This window comes from Euleptes europaea, chromosome 3, assembly GCF_029931775.1.
Source record: "Euleptes europaea isolate rEulEur1 chromosome 3, rEulEur1.hap1, whole genome shotgun sequence".
In the NCBI taxonomy this organism is placed as follows: domain Eukaryota; kingdom Metazoa; phylum Chordata; class Lepidosauria; order Squamata; family Sphaerodactylidae; genus Euleptes; species Euleptes europaea.
In genome coordinates, this window is record NC_079314.1 from 98,550,965 (window position 1) to 98,565,304 (window position 14,340).

At 44.0% G+C, this 14,340-nt stretch overlaps 1 protein-coding gene across 1 annotated transcript in view; it reads left to right on the forward strand.

The window, feature by feature from the left end:
• GNPTAB (N-acetylglucosamine-1-phosphate transferase subunits alpha and beta) overlaps positions 1 to 14,340 on the forward strand; it is a 51,450-nt gene that overhangs the window by 13,372 nt on the left and 23,738 nt on the right. The window contains exons 3-7 of the mRNA XM_056846961.1: positions 1,898 to 2,017; positions 5,401 to 5,442; positions 6,661 to 6,866; positions 8,018 to 8,082; positions 8,701 to 8,835. Coding sequence (XP_056702939.1) covers positions 1,898 to 2,017; positions 5,401 to 5,442; positions 6,661 to 6,866; positions 8,018 to 8,082; positions 8,701 to 8,835 — 568 coding nt within the window. The remainder of the gene's footprint in view (positions 1 to 1,897; positions 2,018 to 5,400; positions 5,443 to 6,660; positions 6,867 to 8,017; positions 8,083 to 8,700; positions 8,836 to 14,340) is intronic.

A 14,340-nucleotide genomic window follows, 5' to 3' on the forward strand; every position in this document is an offset into this window, starting at 1 on the left:
ACTTTCTTTTAGGCGCCAAGCAAAAAAACACATGTTTTTATCCAGAATTTTATTTAGGGTTTTTGCCTTATCGGCTTTTTAATGGCCTGCCTCTGTCTTACTGACAGTTTTTATGCTGTGCTTATGTCATCTCTCCCTCCCCACGTAGTCATTCAGTGCACAGATGGGTGTCTGGGCTGCTTTCTGTACAGATCAAGAGTACGCGGTTTACATATGTAGGGTTTGTGAAAAATGTTCGGAGAGGCGTTGCACCTCGCCCCACAATTGCCTGTGGAGAAATTTCAACTTTGGAGAAGTTGATGTTTAATTCACACTTTGTTAACATTCAGGGGTTAATCTTAAAACCTTTTTCACAGGTAGGCAAAAGTTTGCAGATCAAGTTTTTCTGTCTAGTCAGTCTGCCTGGGTGCGGAGGGTAGCCTTTCATGTGTTAAGAATAGCAGGCGACAGAACAAAAGAGTTTGTTGCTGTGACCTCAGGGCTTATGAGTTGTGGTCTCATAAAAATCTCCTGGAGAAGCACTAGTCGTTTTCCCCTCAGGTAGGCTAGAAGGAGACTGAGAGTCTGGTCCCTCTACACATAACTCTGTGCATTCAGTCAACACAGAGAAGGGCAGCAGCAGACACAAGCATCCTGGTCCCTCCCTCCACCTCTGTCCACTTGCCAGCTTCCTCATTCAAGTGCTGTCCCCGTCATTGGGAACACCGCTCTCAGGACATCACTGCTTACATAGGTGGAGCATATGCGCTTAGGTTTCATCCACATGTAGACACTATACTCACAGGTCAACCATCTTGTGGGGTAGGCTGGTGCACTTGTATGCTCCCCTTCTGTGTACATTGACTGAACAGATGGAAGGGTTGTGCGTAGAGGACTCCTGCCCTTTGTGAAAAAAGGAGGGACCTTTTAGAGAAAGAGAGAGACTTCAGAATGGGAAAGCTTTAGGAACAGGGAGGCATTTGAACTAAAAAACATCAACAGGAATGTCTAGAAAAGAAAGAGGTATGAATACAACCTGGAAAAGAAAGCTGATGATTGTAATATTGTTGTGCCTTCTTATTAACTCACCATCACAGAGAGGAAAGGTTCAGCCCTAGGGAAAGAGAATAGTATTTGGTCTCATTTCATTTTCCTTTCGTTCAGTTGAGCTTTTTCTACTCAGCTTTTCCTCCCTTTTTATAACTAATGGTAGCAAATGCGAGTAAAGTTAACTTTTGTTCTTCTTTTGTTGTGTTGGCTTGTGTGCACCCACATAACAATCTAATTGGCCTATTTTTACCAAGGTCCCAAAGAAGGTAAATTATCTGAATTATTCTCACAAGTGAGTTTTCTCATGCTTCCCCTAGATCCAGGTGGCCAGGAAGAAGAGACAAAACAGAAAGCCTGGTTTCCAGTAGACTTGGCAGGCTTATCTAAAATTTTCTTGTGGTGGGGGTGATGGTAAAATGACTTTTATTTCTGGGGGGAGGGGTAGAGTAAAGCTGGAGTTGAACTCATTAAGGCCTAGCAGCTTGGGACTTGGGCCAGTTGGTTAGAAGGGGAGCCCAACCTCAGAATGTTTTGAGAACCGCTCCAAGTGTTTTGAGAAATCCACAATGACTTTTAAGGAGCTTTCTATGTGGAGGTGAAGAGGGAACAAATGAGAACTCCAACTCTGTCATACTACAAAAGAGATCTCCAACTCTAACTCTATGGTACTACAAAAACAATAGACAAAGATGAGAAAGTGGTTAACTAAATAAACACGGCAAACATGACAGGGGTTCCCCCCACCCAATACATGAGTTTTAACTGAATGTTTGCAGAAGCATTGAGTCCAAGCTATTAAATGCTTCTAACTTTACTGCTGGACAGGCTGGGCAAGTGTTCTTCTTCAGTCTCTCTCTCTCTCTCATAGGCTTTGTTTGCCCATGCCGATTGATGTTGTGTACACCTGGGTGAATGGCACAGATGTTGAGCTGATGAAGGAACTGCAACAGGTGAAGAAGCAAATGGAGGAAGAACAAAGAATAATGAGGTAAGGGTCTTTCTTTTTTTCCAGGAAGCACAATAAAGCCAGTTGTCCTAGTTGGAGCCGAAAACCAAAACCCCCTCATTTTTCAAAGAGGATGCTGTATGAAGCCATGGAGATTTGCAGAGGCCTATGTGAGCCTGAACTTTCAGAGCTTCTTTGTCATTCATTTAATACAGTTATGAGGGATAGTCAGGGAAGCTTTTCATTTTAGGAGCCGTTTGCTCTTTACTTGTTTGTGGGAAGAACAGGAAGGGTGATTGAGTCATCCTGCCGCTGGCATAACTTTCAAAAAGTCCTGCATGTGCGAGCCAGTTCTGCACCCAGAGCTTGTGCAACTCTGGCATGAGGCCCTTTCTGAAAGTTATGCCAGCGGCTAAAATTAGAAGTGCTTCATTTGCTTTGCTGGTGGAAAAACAGGTTTGGGCTGCTTTAAACCAACAGCATTTGGCATTGGCTCGGAGGTTGTCTTTCCTTTTGAGAGCCAGCATGATGTAGTGGTTAAGAGCGGTGGTTTGGAGTGGTGGATTCTGATCTGGAGAACCGGGTTTGATTCCCCACTCCTCCACAGGAGCGGCAGAGGCTAATCTGGTGAGCTGGATTTGTTTCCCCACTCCTACACACATGAAGCCAGCTGGGTGACCTTGGGCTAGTCACTCTGTCTCAGCCCCTCCCATCTCACAGGGTGTCTGTTGTGGGGAGGGGGAGGGAAGGTGATTGTAAGCCGGTTTGAGTCTCCCTTAAGTGGTAGAGAAAGTCGGCAAATAAAAACCAGCTCTTCTTCTAGACTCAGGTGATCTTGCCCAGGAGTTTTCCAACAGGGAGATTATGAGCTGTTGGTAATTTGCCAGTTTCTGCACAGCATCTCACACGTCCCTTAAAAGACCCACGAAAAGATCTGCTCTAGTTGTTGTTGTTCTTTTAATAGGATTTTTTCTCTGTGCTACTAGTCCATGTTCAGTTTCTGGGACAGAACAAAACTTGGTAATGTGTTTGGGTGTTGGGGGGAGAGTCACTTGGAATATTTTTGATTACTCAGAGGTAGCTCTCGTTGAAGAAAAGGTAGGCAGCCCCTGATTTCTGACCACATTGTTCCACGTTGCTGTGGTCTGGATGCTTGACTGCTGTAATGCACTACCTAGGTCTGTCCTTGCAGGCTGTTCAAACTTCAGCTGGTTCAAGATGTTGCCGTCAGGTTGCCTTTTTGGCTGGAGAAAGCTGCTTTGAACCATTGGTGGTCCAGCTGTTCCTGGACTCGGCTCAGCGTGGTAGTTCTTAAAGCCTGTTACAACCTTAGACACATATTATCTGTGGGTCTGTCTGCCATGTACCAATTGTGCTCCTCTCTGAAACATCTCTTGTTCCATCTCCAGGGGAAGCCAGGACAGCCTCAGCTCTTCTGTGAGCCTTTTCAGTAACAGCTTCAGTCATATAGAATGGCCTCCCATTAGAGTTTAGGAGTGTCGCTGCCGTGTCAGCCTGTAGGAAAGGCGTGTAAGGCAGTCTCATTTCAGTTAAAATGGTGGCAGGGGCAGGAGCAAAATATTGTAATGTTTTCTTCCTGTTCTCTGGCGGGCTGGCAACATACATAAATATTCTTGGAAACAGGAATACCATTGCAGGGTTCCTGATTACCACAGAGTTCCTTTTTACTGCAGTTCTAGACATGCTTGGTTTGTTCAGCCAGCATTACTCACATGGCCAAGAGAGGGGGGGGCTCCCCGGGGAGGGGGCTCCCAGGAGAAAAAAGGTGCTTGTCTTTCCTGAGGATGCCTCTAGTACTCCTGGGCTATGCAAAGCATTTATCTTCTGCAATTTGTTCAGTCTTTTGCACACTGTGGATATGAAAGAAATGTCCAGAACGAGCATAACCTCATATTTGGTAACTGCAAAGCATTTTTACTAATTTAGAACCTGTGGCGCAGAGTGTTAAGCTCCAGTACTGCAGTCAAAAGCTCTGCTCACGACCTGAGTTCGATCCCGACGGAAGTCGGTTTCAGGTAGCCGGCTCAAGGTTGACTCAGCCTTCCATCCTTCCGAGGTCGGTCAAATGAGGACCCAGCTTGCTGGGGGTAACGGGAAGATGACTGGGGAAGGCACTGGCAAACCATCCTGCAAACAAAGTCTGCCTTGGAAACGTCGGGATGTGACATCACCTCATGGGTCAGGAATGACCCGGTGCTTGCACAGGGGACCTTTACCTTTAGAACCTGATCAGCATGTGGGTGTGTGCAGTAAGAAACTTGTGGTATAGTTCAGAGGGAATTAATGGTAAAGAGGTTTTTTTTCTTTGACTTGGAGAGAACGTTTATTTTGGGACATTTCTATCCCCTTCTTCCAAGCCTCAGAACAGCTAACAACAGGTTAAGAACGTAAACTGTCAAAACCAAAGCACAATTCGTTCAAATACTACCAGAACTCAACACTTAATTCAAATCAGTTCAGTATCATCATTGCCTGTGATCAGTAACTTTGGTCCTTCACTTCCACTTTTTTAAATTAAGCCAGCTTTGTATACTGGTTAGAGTTTCAGACTAGGGTCTGAGAGACCCAGATTCGAATCCTCACTGTGCCATGGAAGTTCACCAGGTAACCTTGGGCCAGTCACTCTTATCTCATCCTGACCTACCTCACAGGGTAGTTGTGTGAATAAAATGGAGGAGTGGCGAATAATGGAAGCCGCCATGGGTTCCCATTGGGGAGAACAGTGGGGTATAAATATCTAAATCAATAAAAAGATAATCCAGGAAAATCCAGATGTTACAGACCCTTCACAATTATAGCAGGAAGCGGATTAGGAAGGTTATTCCATAACTGTGGGGTGACAATAAAAAACACGTGACAGTTTATTGAAGCCAAATAGACAAAATGACAACAAAAACTGATGAGCAAACTTAAGAGGGTACACAGTTTTGTGACATGTTTGCGAACTTGTGCTGAAGGATTGCTGATTATCTCCCTCTGCAGTTTTATTTAACATTCATAGCTTTTCTTAGGTCAGTCTACCTTATTTTCTTGGTTCAGTTGGTTGTCTGCTTTCAGCAGTGAAGGGACTAGTTAATATTGATTAATAAATACAAAATATAATTTCAAGAAGCTTTGAAAGTATGCACAGTAACATTACATGCAGGAAACATGTTTCATTTGTAATTCAGTTACTTTATCTTTTGTGGCATTTTACAGTTTGAACTTGTGATTAACTCGTAATAAATGGTGCATTTTTTTTAAACTGATTTTGTCAAATTAGTGTAATGACATAATCCACTTAAACAATGGTGTTTCTACTTAAGATTTTTAAAACACTATTTTTTAGAGTAGGAATTTTAGTCTGCATAGTTTTTGAGATGCTTAATAACTTTCTTTTCTTTATATGCTTGCCTTTTCTTTAGAGAAATTCTTGGAAAGAATACAACTGAACCAACTAAGAAAAGGTAAGATGAATTTTTGAAAAAGAATATATTAACCTTTCTTGTTCTGATGCATCTCGATTATGTGTAATTTTGAACAAGTCAAATGCCTGTATCTAAAAATAGCCAATATGAAAGAAACCACCAGTATAATTTCTTTTTTGTCCAAAAGTAAGTGTGTTGATGTACTAAAATGCATGTCTGAGCACTCTAAATTATTTTCTAAGATACATAAATGTCTAAAGCAATGCAAGTCATACCCTTTGTATAGAAATGAATGGAAAATGTTGCCATGATTTGTCATTGTTTCTTTTAACCTCTAAATCAGGGATGTCGAACTCCATTGTTACGAGGGCCAGATATGACATAAATGTCACTTGGTCGGGCTGGGCCATGCCTCGCCAGCCCAGATTTGGGTGTGTGTGGCTGACTTGGCTGGCTCGCGGGCTGGGTAAGAGTTCTCAAGGGGCCGGCCCGCGGGCCTTATGTTTGACACCCCTGCTCTAAATGTTAAACGAACATAAATTGAATGGTCCTCAAGGCTCACCTAAATACAGTTAGCAGCTGTCAAATGGCAGCCATCTTGAAAAGATATACTGGTCAGGTAATACAGCAGGAGTTAATGGGTCAGCAAATCCCCATCCCAAGCAGAAGGCGCAGATGGGTGACTCTGTCTGAAGCAACTGAGCAGAGCTTGTATGGAAGACTTGAACTGCTTTCTAGATCATTCAGTTATAGATTCTAAGAACATAAGAAAGGCCATGCTGGATCAGACCAAGGCCCATCAAGTCCAGCAGTCTGCTCAAACAGTGGCCAGCCAGGTGCCTCTTGGAAGCCCCCAAACAAGACGACTGCAGCAGCACCATCCTGCCTGTGTTCCACAGCACCAAATATGTTCGGCATGCTCCTCTGATCCTGATTCTGTAATTGATCAGCATATGGCTCCATTCTGTCCACATCCTTTTTGAAGTGAGGCCTCCACTTTAAAATGATTCTCTTCCAGAAGGGCATTATTTTGGTTATGCTGCTTGATTAATGACTTTCTGTTGTTTATTCCTTTTGTGTCTACAGGTTGGATTATTTTTATTCAATACAGTGTTTATTGTTTCTGTTATGTATCTTGTTAGCTGCATTGGGTGCCCTAACAGCTGGGGTGAGGTGGGGGGTGGGGAGAAATGTAGATATATAATCGCCTTCCCTTTTGAACCTGGGAGTAAATTTGGCTTTGATATCTTTTTCTAGTGAGAAGCAACTGGAGTGTTTACTGACACATTGCATCAAAGTGCCAATGCTTGTATTGGACCCTGCTTTGCCAAGCAATGTCACTCTTAAGGACCTGTCATCTCTCTATCCCCTGTTAAGATCTGCCAACAATATCTTCTCCGTTCCGAAGCCAAAAAATCCTTCCACCAATGTTACAGTAGTTGTTTTTGACAGTCCTAAAGAAGGTAAGAATCTGCTTTAGGCTTCTTCCAGTGAGATGAAGCCACTAAGGTTTTGGTGTAGTATAAGAATGTTATTTTTCGGTTTTGTTGGATTCCTCCATGTGGGATTTCCTTTTTTCTTAATTGTTGCAAGTATTAAATGATCTCATTTTTAGAAACTCAACAGGCATAGATGAAAGTATTATAAAAACAAGCCTTCCTTAAAATGTCCTAGGAATTTGATTAAGATGGGCAAGATGGGAGGCATCCTCCTGTTTTTAATTACACAGGCCTAATTTCGCTTAGATGGGGGCTGTTAGGTGCATTCTGTTTCCTTTCCCATAATTCTAATCAAAATGGTTCCTTGCAGTATGCATCCAGAGGTGTAGGTGCTGGTGTATGCTGATGCAAAGGCATAGATTTCTTTTTATCTTTCTCTACACTCAGAGATGCTAGTTTGATACATTTAGTCCCATATTTAAGGTAATTCGAGTTACCCATATAACTCAGTGGTGGAAATATAGTACTAGCTATATTCACAGATAGAAGAGATTGTTTGAGCTCCTTTTTACGTAGTAATGAGTGTTATGTATTAAAACCAAGCTGAATTGCGAGCCAGTGCGGTGGAGGCTTCAATTACAGTATTTGGGTGGGTAATGGGGATCTCTGGTTCATATCTCGATAGTGAAGATGACTACATATTCTTTGGCTCTTTCAACTGAATGTACCTCATTAGGTGGTTGTGAGGATACAGTGAGAGAACCCAAAGTCAGAGATACCGATGGGGCAAATAAATGAATCATTTAATTGTTTCTACCAGTTATTAAGTATCAAATGCAATATCTCTGATTGTGTCGGTGACAGGTGGTGAGGTAGAGCAGCAAAACCATTGTCAACCCTTCTCTTCAGGTTATCTCCTATTAGGACTATCTCTTCCACCGTCTAAATGATCATGTGTTTTGCTATAAAAATTGGTACTAACCTGCTCTTATGGTTTAGGGCTGGTATGATTACCCACGTTCCTGCTGCACTTTGGAAGTTTTTTTATTGGGGAGAAATTTTAATATTTCACCTATTTCAAGTATATGTAAAATATTTAAAGTTTAAAGAACAAAACAAAAACTCTGCAGAGTATTGAAGTGCCAACCCATTATTTGAATTTCTGCCTCTTCCAGCTGAGGATGCTCATTCTGGAATGTTAAAGGAGAGCAGCAAACAAACCTCCTGGAGGGGCTATTTGGTATGTTCCTTTTACACTTGTGTCAGTGTGTTCACTAGATAGAAAGCTTAGGAGGTAGACCTTTTTGAATTCCCATTTTTAAAATGCCTGTGTCTGCTGGAATATTTTCTGAACTCCTTTGATTATTTGTTTTGATACTTTAAAAAAAGTTTTTAAAATTTTAACAAACACAATCAAACATAAACATATTAAATCATATACACAGTATAACAGTACATGTGAAGCTTGCCATTCAGAATTACAATGCAATTGTCAGCCTCTTTGAATTACATTACTCTTTGTTCTCCACATATTCTTCCAGATCTGTTAACACATTTATTACTTGCTTATTAAACATATTTTACCTGGATCTTTCTCGTTCTGTCTGTTTTATTTAGATACTTTATATGCTGCCTCTCCAGAGACGCCTGCTCCACGTGCCTCACAGAGTATAAACAAATACAATAAAAATCATTTAAAAAATCAACAGAATTTATGTCAATTCTATGTTGCGGTATAGGAGAGCTTGTATTTAGCATTAGGAATGTGATAAATGTCCTTCTGGGGAATGGCTGATAAATAAATATTAGTCCTTATTTTAAAATAGAAAAAAGTGATAGGATTTGGGTTTTTTTGCAGACTACAGACAAAGAAGTTCCTGGTTTGGTCTTAATGCAAGACTTGGTTTTCCTCAAAGGATTTCCATCGACCTTCAAAGAGACAAATCAACTAAGAGCTAAACTACCAGAAAACCTTTCTTCCAAAATAAAGCTGGTAAGATTTTCAAGGGGGTGAAACAGAAACAAAGGATTTGCAGAAGCACTGAACAGCGGAATCTAACAGAGAATCACGATTTCTGGAATGTGCCTTCTACAGATCACTGGGTTGGGTCTTATGTTGATCCATTTCACTAACGGCTGTTCCCTGCTCTGGTGCAAGAAGCTTTCTGCTGATGCAAAATGCTGTTCTTTTGTCGGGAAAGCCTCTTGCTTAATTAGGGGAGGCGCTTTGTGCTGGCAGAAAGCATCACCATTACCATTACCAGAAAGGGTCTGTGGGATCCAACCCACTGTTGTTTTTACATCTTTCTCATCAAAACCATATTAACCAGGGTTTCTCTGATGTGATTATTTGCTGTAGGCCTCCATATAAATACTCTTAAAGGATTGCAAGTCCCCATTTGACTGGGACCCAAAGAGCCAATTTAAGCGTGTTGAAGTTCTTAGAAAGGACCAGTGTTTTTTTTTTTTTAATTAATACTTAGAAGAGCAGTTTCATATTGCAAACAGTCCCCTCATTTAAAAAACGGTGCATTGTGCTGCAGTTTTTGGGATCTTTGCATTTTTTTTCCTTTCTAAGATGCCTTGGTCTACTTTTGCTATGCCTACCCCGTTCTAGCCTTCTCTCCAATCCTTAACCCTGAATGATTTTTATTACGGCATTGCCATTCTAAAATACATAATACTTTTGTTTCATACTATAGTCCACTATGATCCAAAGAGATAACTTTGACTGGAAATGGGTGTTTGGCCACTAGGTGTTGCTATGCTCTTATCAAATCTCTGTTAATGCTTGCCTCCAGGATTTTGCGAAGGTGACCTTGTACATGCTGAGTTGGTGCTCTTCTTGGGCCAGAAATAGGATGTCTGGATTTTAAATCTACGTTTCACTGCAAATGTACACGTTACCAAATGTACATGTTAGGCTGTGAATGACATAAGCTGTGTCGGTGTTTACGAAGCAAACTATGGGGAGTGTTCTTAAATTTTGTATAAAGTTTTAAAGCGCTTACTGTTACGGATTCAAGAGGCTCACCGTTTGTCCAATGTTTTCAGCAGTGACAGCGATTCAGAACTAGCCTCTCTGACTAGACTGTAAGCTGCCTGTTGTGAGTATGTTTGGAAAAAAATGGGCTTCCCATTTTAGTCTTTTTAGATTTGTCGGATACTTGACAAAGTTAAGCAGTGCTGCTTATTGATTATAAAATACTTATGAGGGTAGAAATGTGATGAGAGCTGAATGAATGAGACCACATCCTTTTTTCCACAGCTGTATTTAACTTGAGAATACTGCAGAGCTGAAGCCTGAGGCAGTGATGTCATTTCTAGAAAATGTTGGAGATTACTTTTTTCTTTCTTAATCATGCATGTAGTATGCTAGAATGTGGTACCCACCGTATTGGAGACGAACACCTGTGTTAGGGAGTTTAATGAGTGTGACATCATGTTAGATACCATTGATTTCAGTACATCAGTTGCAGAATACAATTAGCTGTGGTGTGGCTCTGCTTTCAAAATCTCTGTTCTGGTTTGTTAGGGACCTGTATTATGTAAATCCCTCGGGTGCAACTAATTTTTGCACTATCAAGTGTTGGAACTGCCCCCTTTTTCCAATTGACTCAGTCAGTTCCCCTCCTCACTGCAGGCCCCCCCACCCAATCTCTCACATTGCGTTTGTCCATGTGGATCCCACAATCTCTGGCACAACCTTCTCGGAGGTCAAAAAGGGCCCTTGCTCCCACTTTCACCAGCAGAAGACCTGGTGGGATCCAAATTCCTATGTGTATCTGTAATCATCTCCAAGGCTTCTTTATTGCGCACCAGCACACTCTTAAGAATTGTACAGCCATTCTGAGCTTAAGGGCAGGATCAAAATGTGAGAGAGCCTACAAAGAATGAAGCACAGGTATGCCTACCTGTTCCTCCTCCTGGCTGAAGGAACGTCCACTTGTTGGTGTATGTTCAAGGACACAAACCTTGCAGCCTTTAACCCTTGCAAAATCCAGAAAGAGCGGTGCATTTCAAGCCCAGGTGGAGATGCTGTGCAAAAATTGCATCTAGTGTGTAGACCCTACTGTGTACAGGTTGAACTTGGATTAGAACCTTGTCCAAACCAGCCTTGTATGGTGACTGGCATTCTAAGAGAATTTGATGGCTTTCCATTTTGTGTCTTCAGTTTAAGAGAACTGACTAGAACTAAACAAAGGCAAGCTCTTTTAAGTATGTTGAGGACATTAATTGGGTTGACGTATGTCCAGTGTTTCATTGTCTTTGATGTAAGCTGTTTGTGTTGCCCCACCAGGAGCCATGGCATACGCAGACTGCTAATTGTTTCCCTAATCTGTTTCTTTGAAAGGCTCAGAGAAAGGGAGGGGGAAGTCGATTATTTGTACCTGGAATTAAAATAGGAATGGATCTGGTCCGTCGTCACTGAAAAGAATGGAATGTTTCAGAGAGTTAAGAAAGGGAAGAGGGTTGGGTTATTTGGAGAGTCCCAGAGGTAGAAGGAATTTTTCTCTGTTAAGAAAGATCCTGTTCCATGTAGACTGCCCTAGTTGGAACCCTCAGCTAGATTCTGTAAAGAAGAGTGGGTGAGTAACTTCAGTTATTCAGATTTTGAGCAAAATTATAACTGCTTTGCTGGGCCAAACCAAGTTCCGTCTTGCCCTGCAATGCTATATCTACTAGAAGATGTGAGGGGCGAGTGCTGGTGCAGAACCAGATCATCCATAGTCAAGGAAGGGGATTCCTCAGATCTGCAGAAAACTATGATTTTGTAAATGAACACCTCCCCAAAGCTCTGCAGATCTGGGGAGGCCTGAATATGCTCCCAAGAGGCACAAAATGAGAACCGTTGAGTGTCAGTGAGGGGAAATCAGCCTCTTTAAACCCAAGTAATCTTGGAGAAGGAGATCAGGGGGGCGTGGGATCAGATATCCAAATGGTTCTCCCTGCTCTGCAATTCCTTGTGAGCCCCCAGCTTGTCCTGTACCTTCTAGTGACCGGCCAGGTGCATCCAGGTACTCACAAGCAGGCTGGGAAGTGACAGTCCGCACCTGTTGATTGTCCTAGAAACTCCCATTCAAAGGTTTGCTGCCGCTACATGAGGAAGCTACTTTTAGCTCTCATAGAGCTAATAGCTGTTTGAAAGGTCTCTCTTCCACAAGTTGGAGTAACTCTTGATAGTTGTGCATAGCGTGGAGGTCTTTGCTTTGTCCACCCTGAGTTCAGTGCCAGTAGGCATCGTTGAGTGGTTCCTAGTAGGAGTGCACTGCTCATGATTTTATAATCCCCTATCCTTGTCTGTCTTAATTTTGTGACACTGTTTTACTTTGTTAAACTCCCCCCCCCCATCCATTTGGGAGTTCCCTTTGATCCCTGCTTGCACTTGACTTGGGGGGGGGGCGAAATACTGATCTTTCTTCAAGTCAGGAGCAATTGCTATAATATTAAGTGTTTCTTGATGTGATGCTTGAGCTTCAAGGTTGCCGCTGAGGTGCCCTCTGGGGCCACCCTGACCCTTGCTGGAGGAGCTTCCTCAACCCAATCTAAGGAAGAGTCAGAGCTGTCCTCTCCCTCGGCTGGTTGCCAGGTTGCCTCCTGGCAGCCTGGACTGCTCCTCCTTGCCTCTGCAGTCCTTCCAGCTTTATAGGGAGGGCACCTAGGAAGCCCTCCCTGACCCTTCCGAGCCCCTCCCCTGGGAGGTCATATAAGAGCCTACAGCTCAGAGTCCTTTTGTAGCTCAGCTGTTGGGCAGCCGGTGTGTTGGGGCCGGCTGGTGTGTTGGGGGCAGCTGGCCCGGCCCGTGGAGACCTTCTGGGCCGGGCGGCTTCCTAGGCTGAGCTGCGGCTTGGCAGCACGACGGTCATGGTGGGCTTCGCTCCTCCTCCTAACTGGCGCCCGCTGATACTTTGTGGGCCGGTGGGGCTTGGAGGAAGGCGAGCGCTTCCTGGTGGCTTGTTCGGCTCTTCTTATTGCCGCAGCAGCGTTGCCAGTGGGTCTGGGGTCGTCCCGTGGCCCCCCTAGACCCGGAAAGTGGGGAAGAGAGGGCAGCCCAGGACACCTGAGAAGTGGGGAAGTCGAGACAAATGGAAACCCCATCTCCTTAATACACTCTTCTTGAATGGAGTGGAAACTTTTGCATATGATTGCTCATATATTTCTGAGAGACGGTGACTTGTGGAAGGGGCCGCGTGACATTGTCACGCCGCTAAATAAATACGAGGCTTCCAGTGGCAGCTGTGCCATCTCTAGCATTTCCACAACATTATTTTTGGAGATTGCTTTGCTGCTCTCCATAGCGTTGCTTTCGGCCTCAACAGCCACCAAGGCCGCCCTTTCCTCAGTTTGCCCAGATGATGCTCTGAAAGGGCTGAGATTTATCAGATTTTTCTCATGAGTCAGATTGAGAGATATCAGGTAACATGTGGATTCATACCAGCAGCGGCTTCAAAGTGTCACCAGCATGACAGCTGAGCTTCTGTTTGCCGTGAGGTAAACCAGACAAGCCGTGTCAGAAAGTAGGAGGCGGGGGGAGGTCAGCCTTTAAAAGAGTAAAAAGTTTTGTCTTGGAATTTATTTGCTTTGGGAATTATGTGGCCGGATAACCAGGTTGGGTTTTGTTCTGCCAGTACGTGGCTTGGCAGCCTTAAATGGTTTTAAATCAAAGGAAGAGCCAAATCAAAGGAAATTGAGATGTTTTGTGTAAATCCCTTTTCCTCCCAGGACTTAATTTGATCTCTTAATGTTTCACCATAGTAGACCTGGTTGGTAAAACAGTGGTTTTAACATTGCTAGGCTCAGTTGTGTGATTCCCTGGGGAGGGGGCGGTAGCTGAGTGGTAGAGCATCTGCTTGGCATGCAGAAGGTCCCAGGTTCAATCCCCGGCATCTCCAGTTAAAGGGTCAAGGCAAGTAGGTGATGTGAAAGACCTCTGCCTGAGACCCTGGAGAGCCGCTGTTAGTCTGAGTAGACAATACTGACTTTGATGGACCAACAGCGCATTCCTGAGCCTCAAGGGCGAAAGCCCTTAGGAGACCAGTAAGGCGTTGTGCCGGCGTCCGGGCCTCCCGTGCTGGCGTCTGGGCATCTTACGTTGGCGTTAGTGGCCCCAGCGCTGGAGTGGAGGCCTGGATGGCAGGCGCCGCTGCAGCAGCAACACTGCCCCAGAACGCCAGTGTGTCCTTCCGCCGGTGTCCCACCGGCGTAAAAGCCTGCGCCATTGTTCCAGGGGGTGTTCCAGCATCTCGGGAGGCGTTTCCGGGGGGAAGAGCTGCTGTTAGGCAGCCTCCTCCTGTCCCCGTTTGCCCTGGGTATGCCAGTGGCGAGAACAGCAAGGCCGTGCCTTCTTTTTAGCAAGCGCAGCCTGCTTTTTTCTATGGGTGAAAAGCCCCATTTAAAATTTAAAAAGCCGCAAAAAGGCTTTTTAAATGTTTTCAGCGTGCGGGAGACTGCTCAGGAGGGGCCGCAACGGTGCCTCCTCCCCACCTTCCCCACGTGC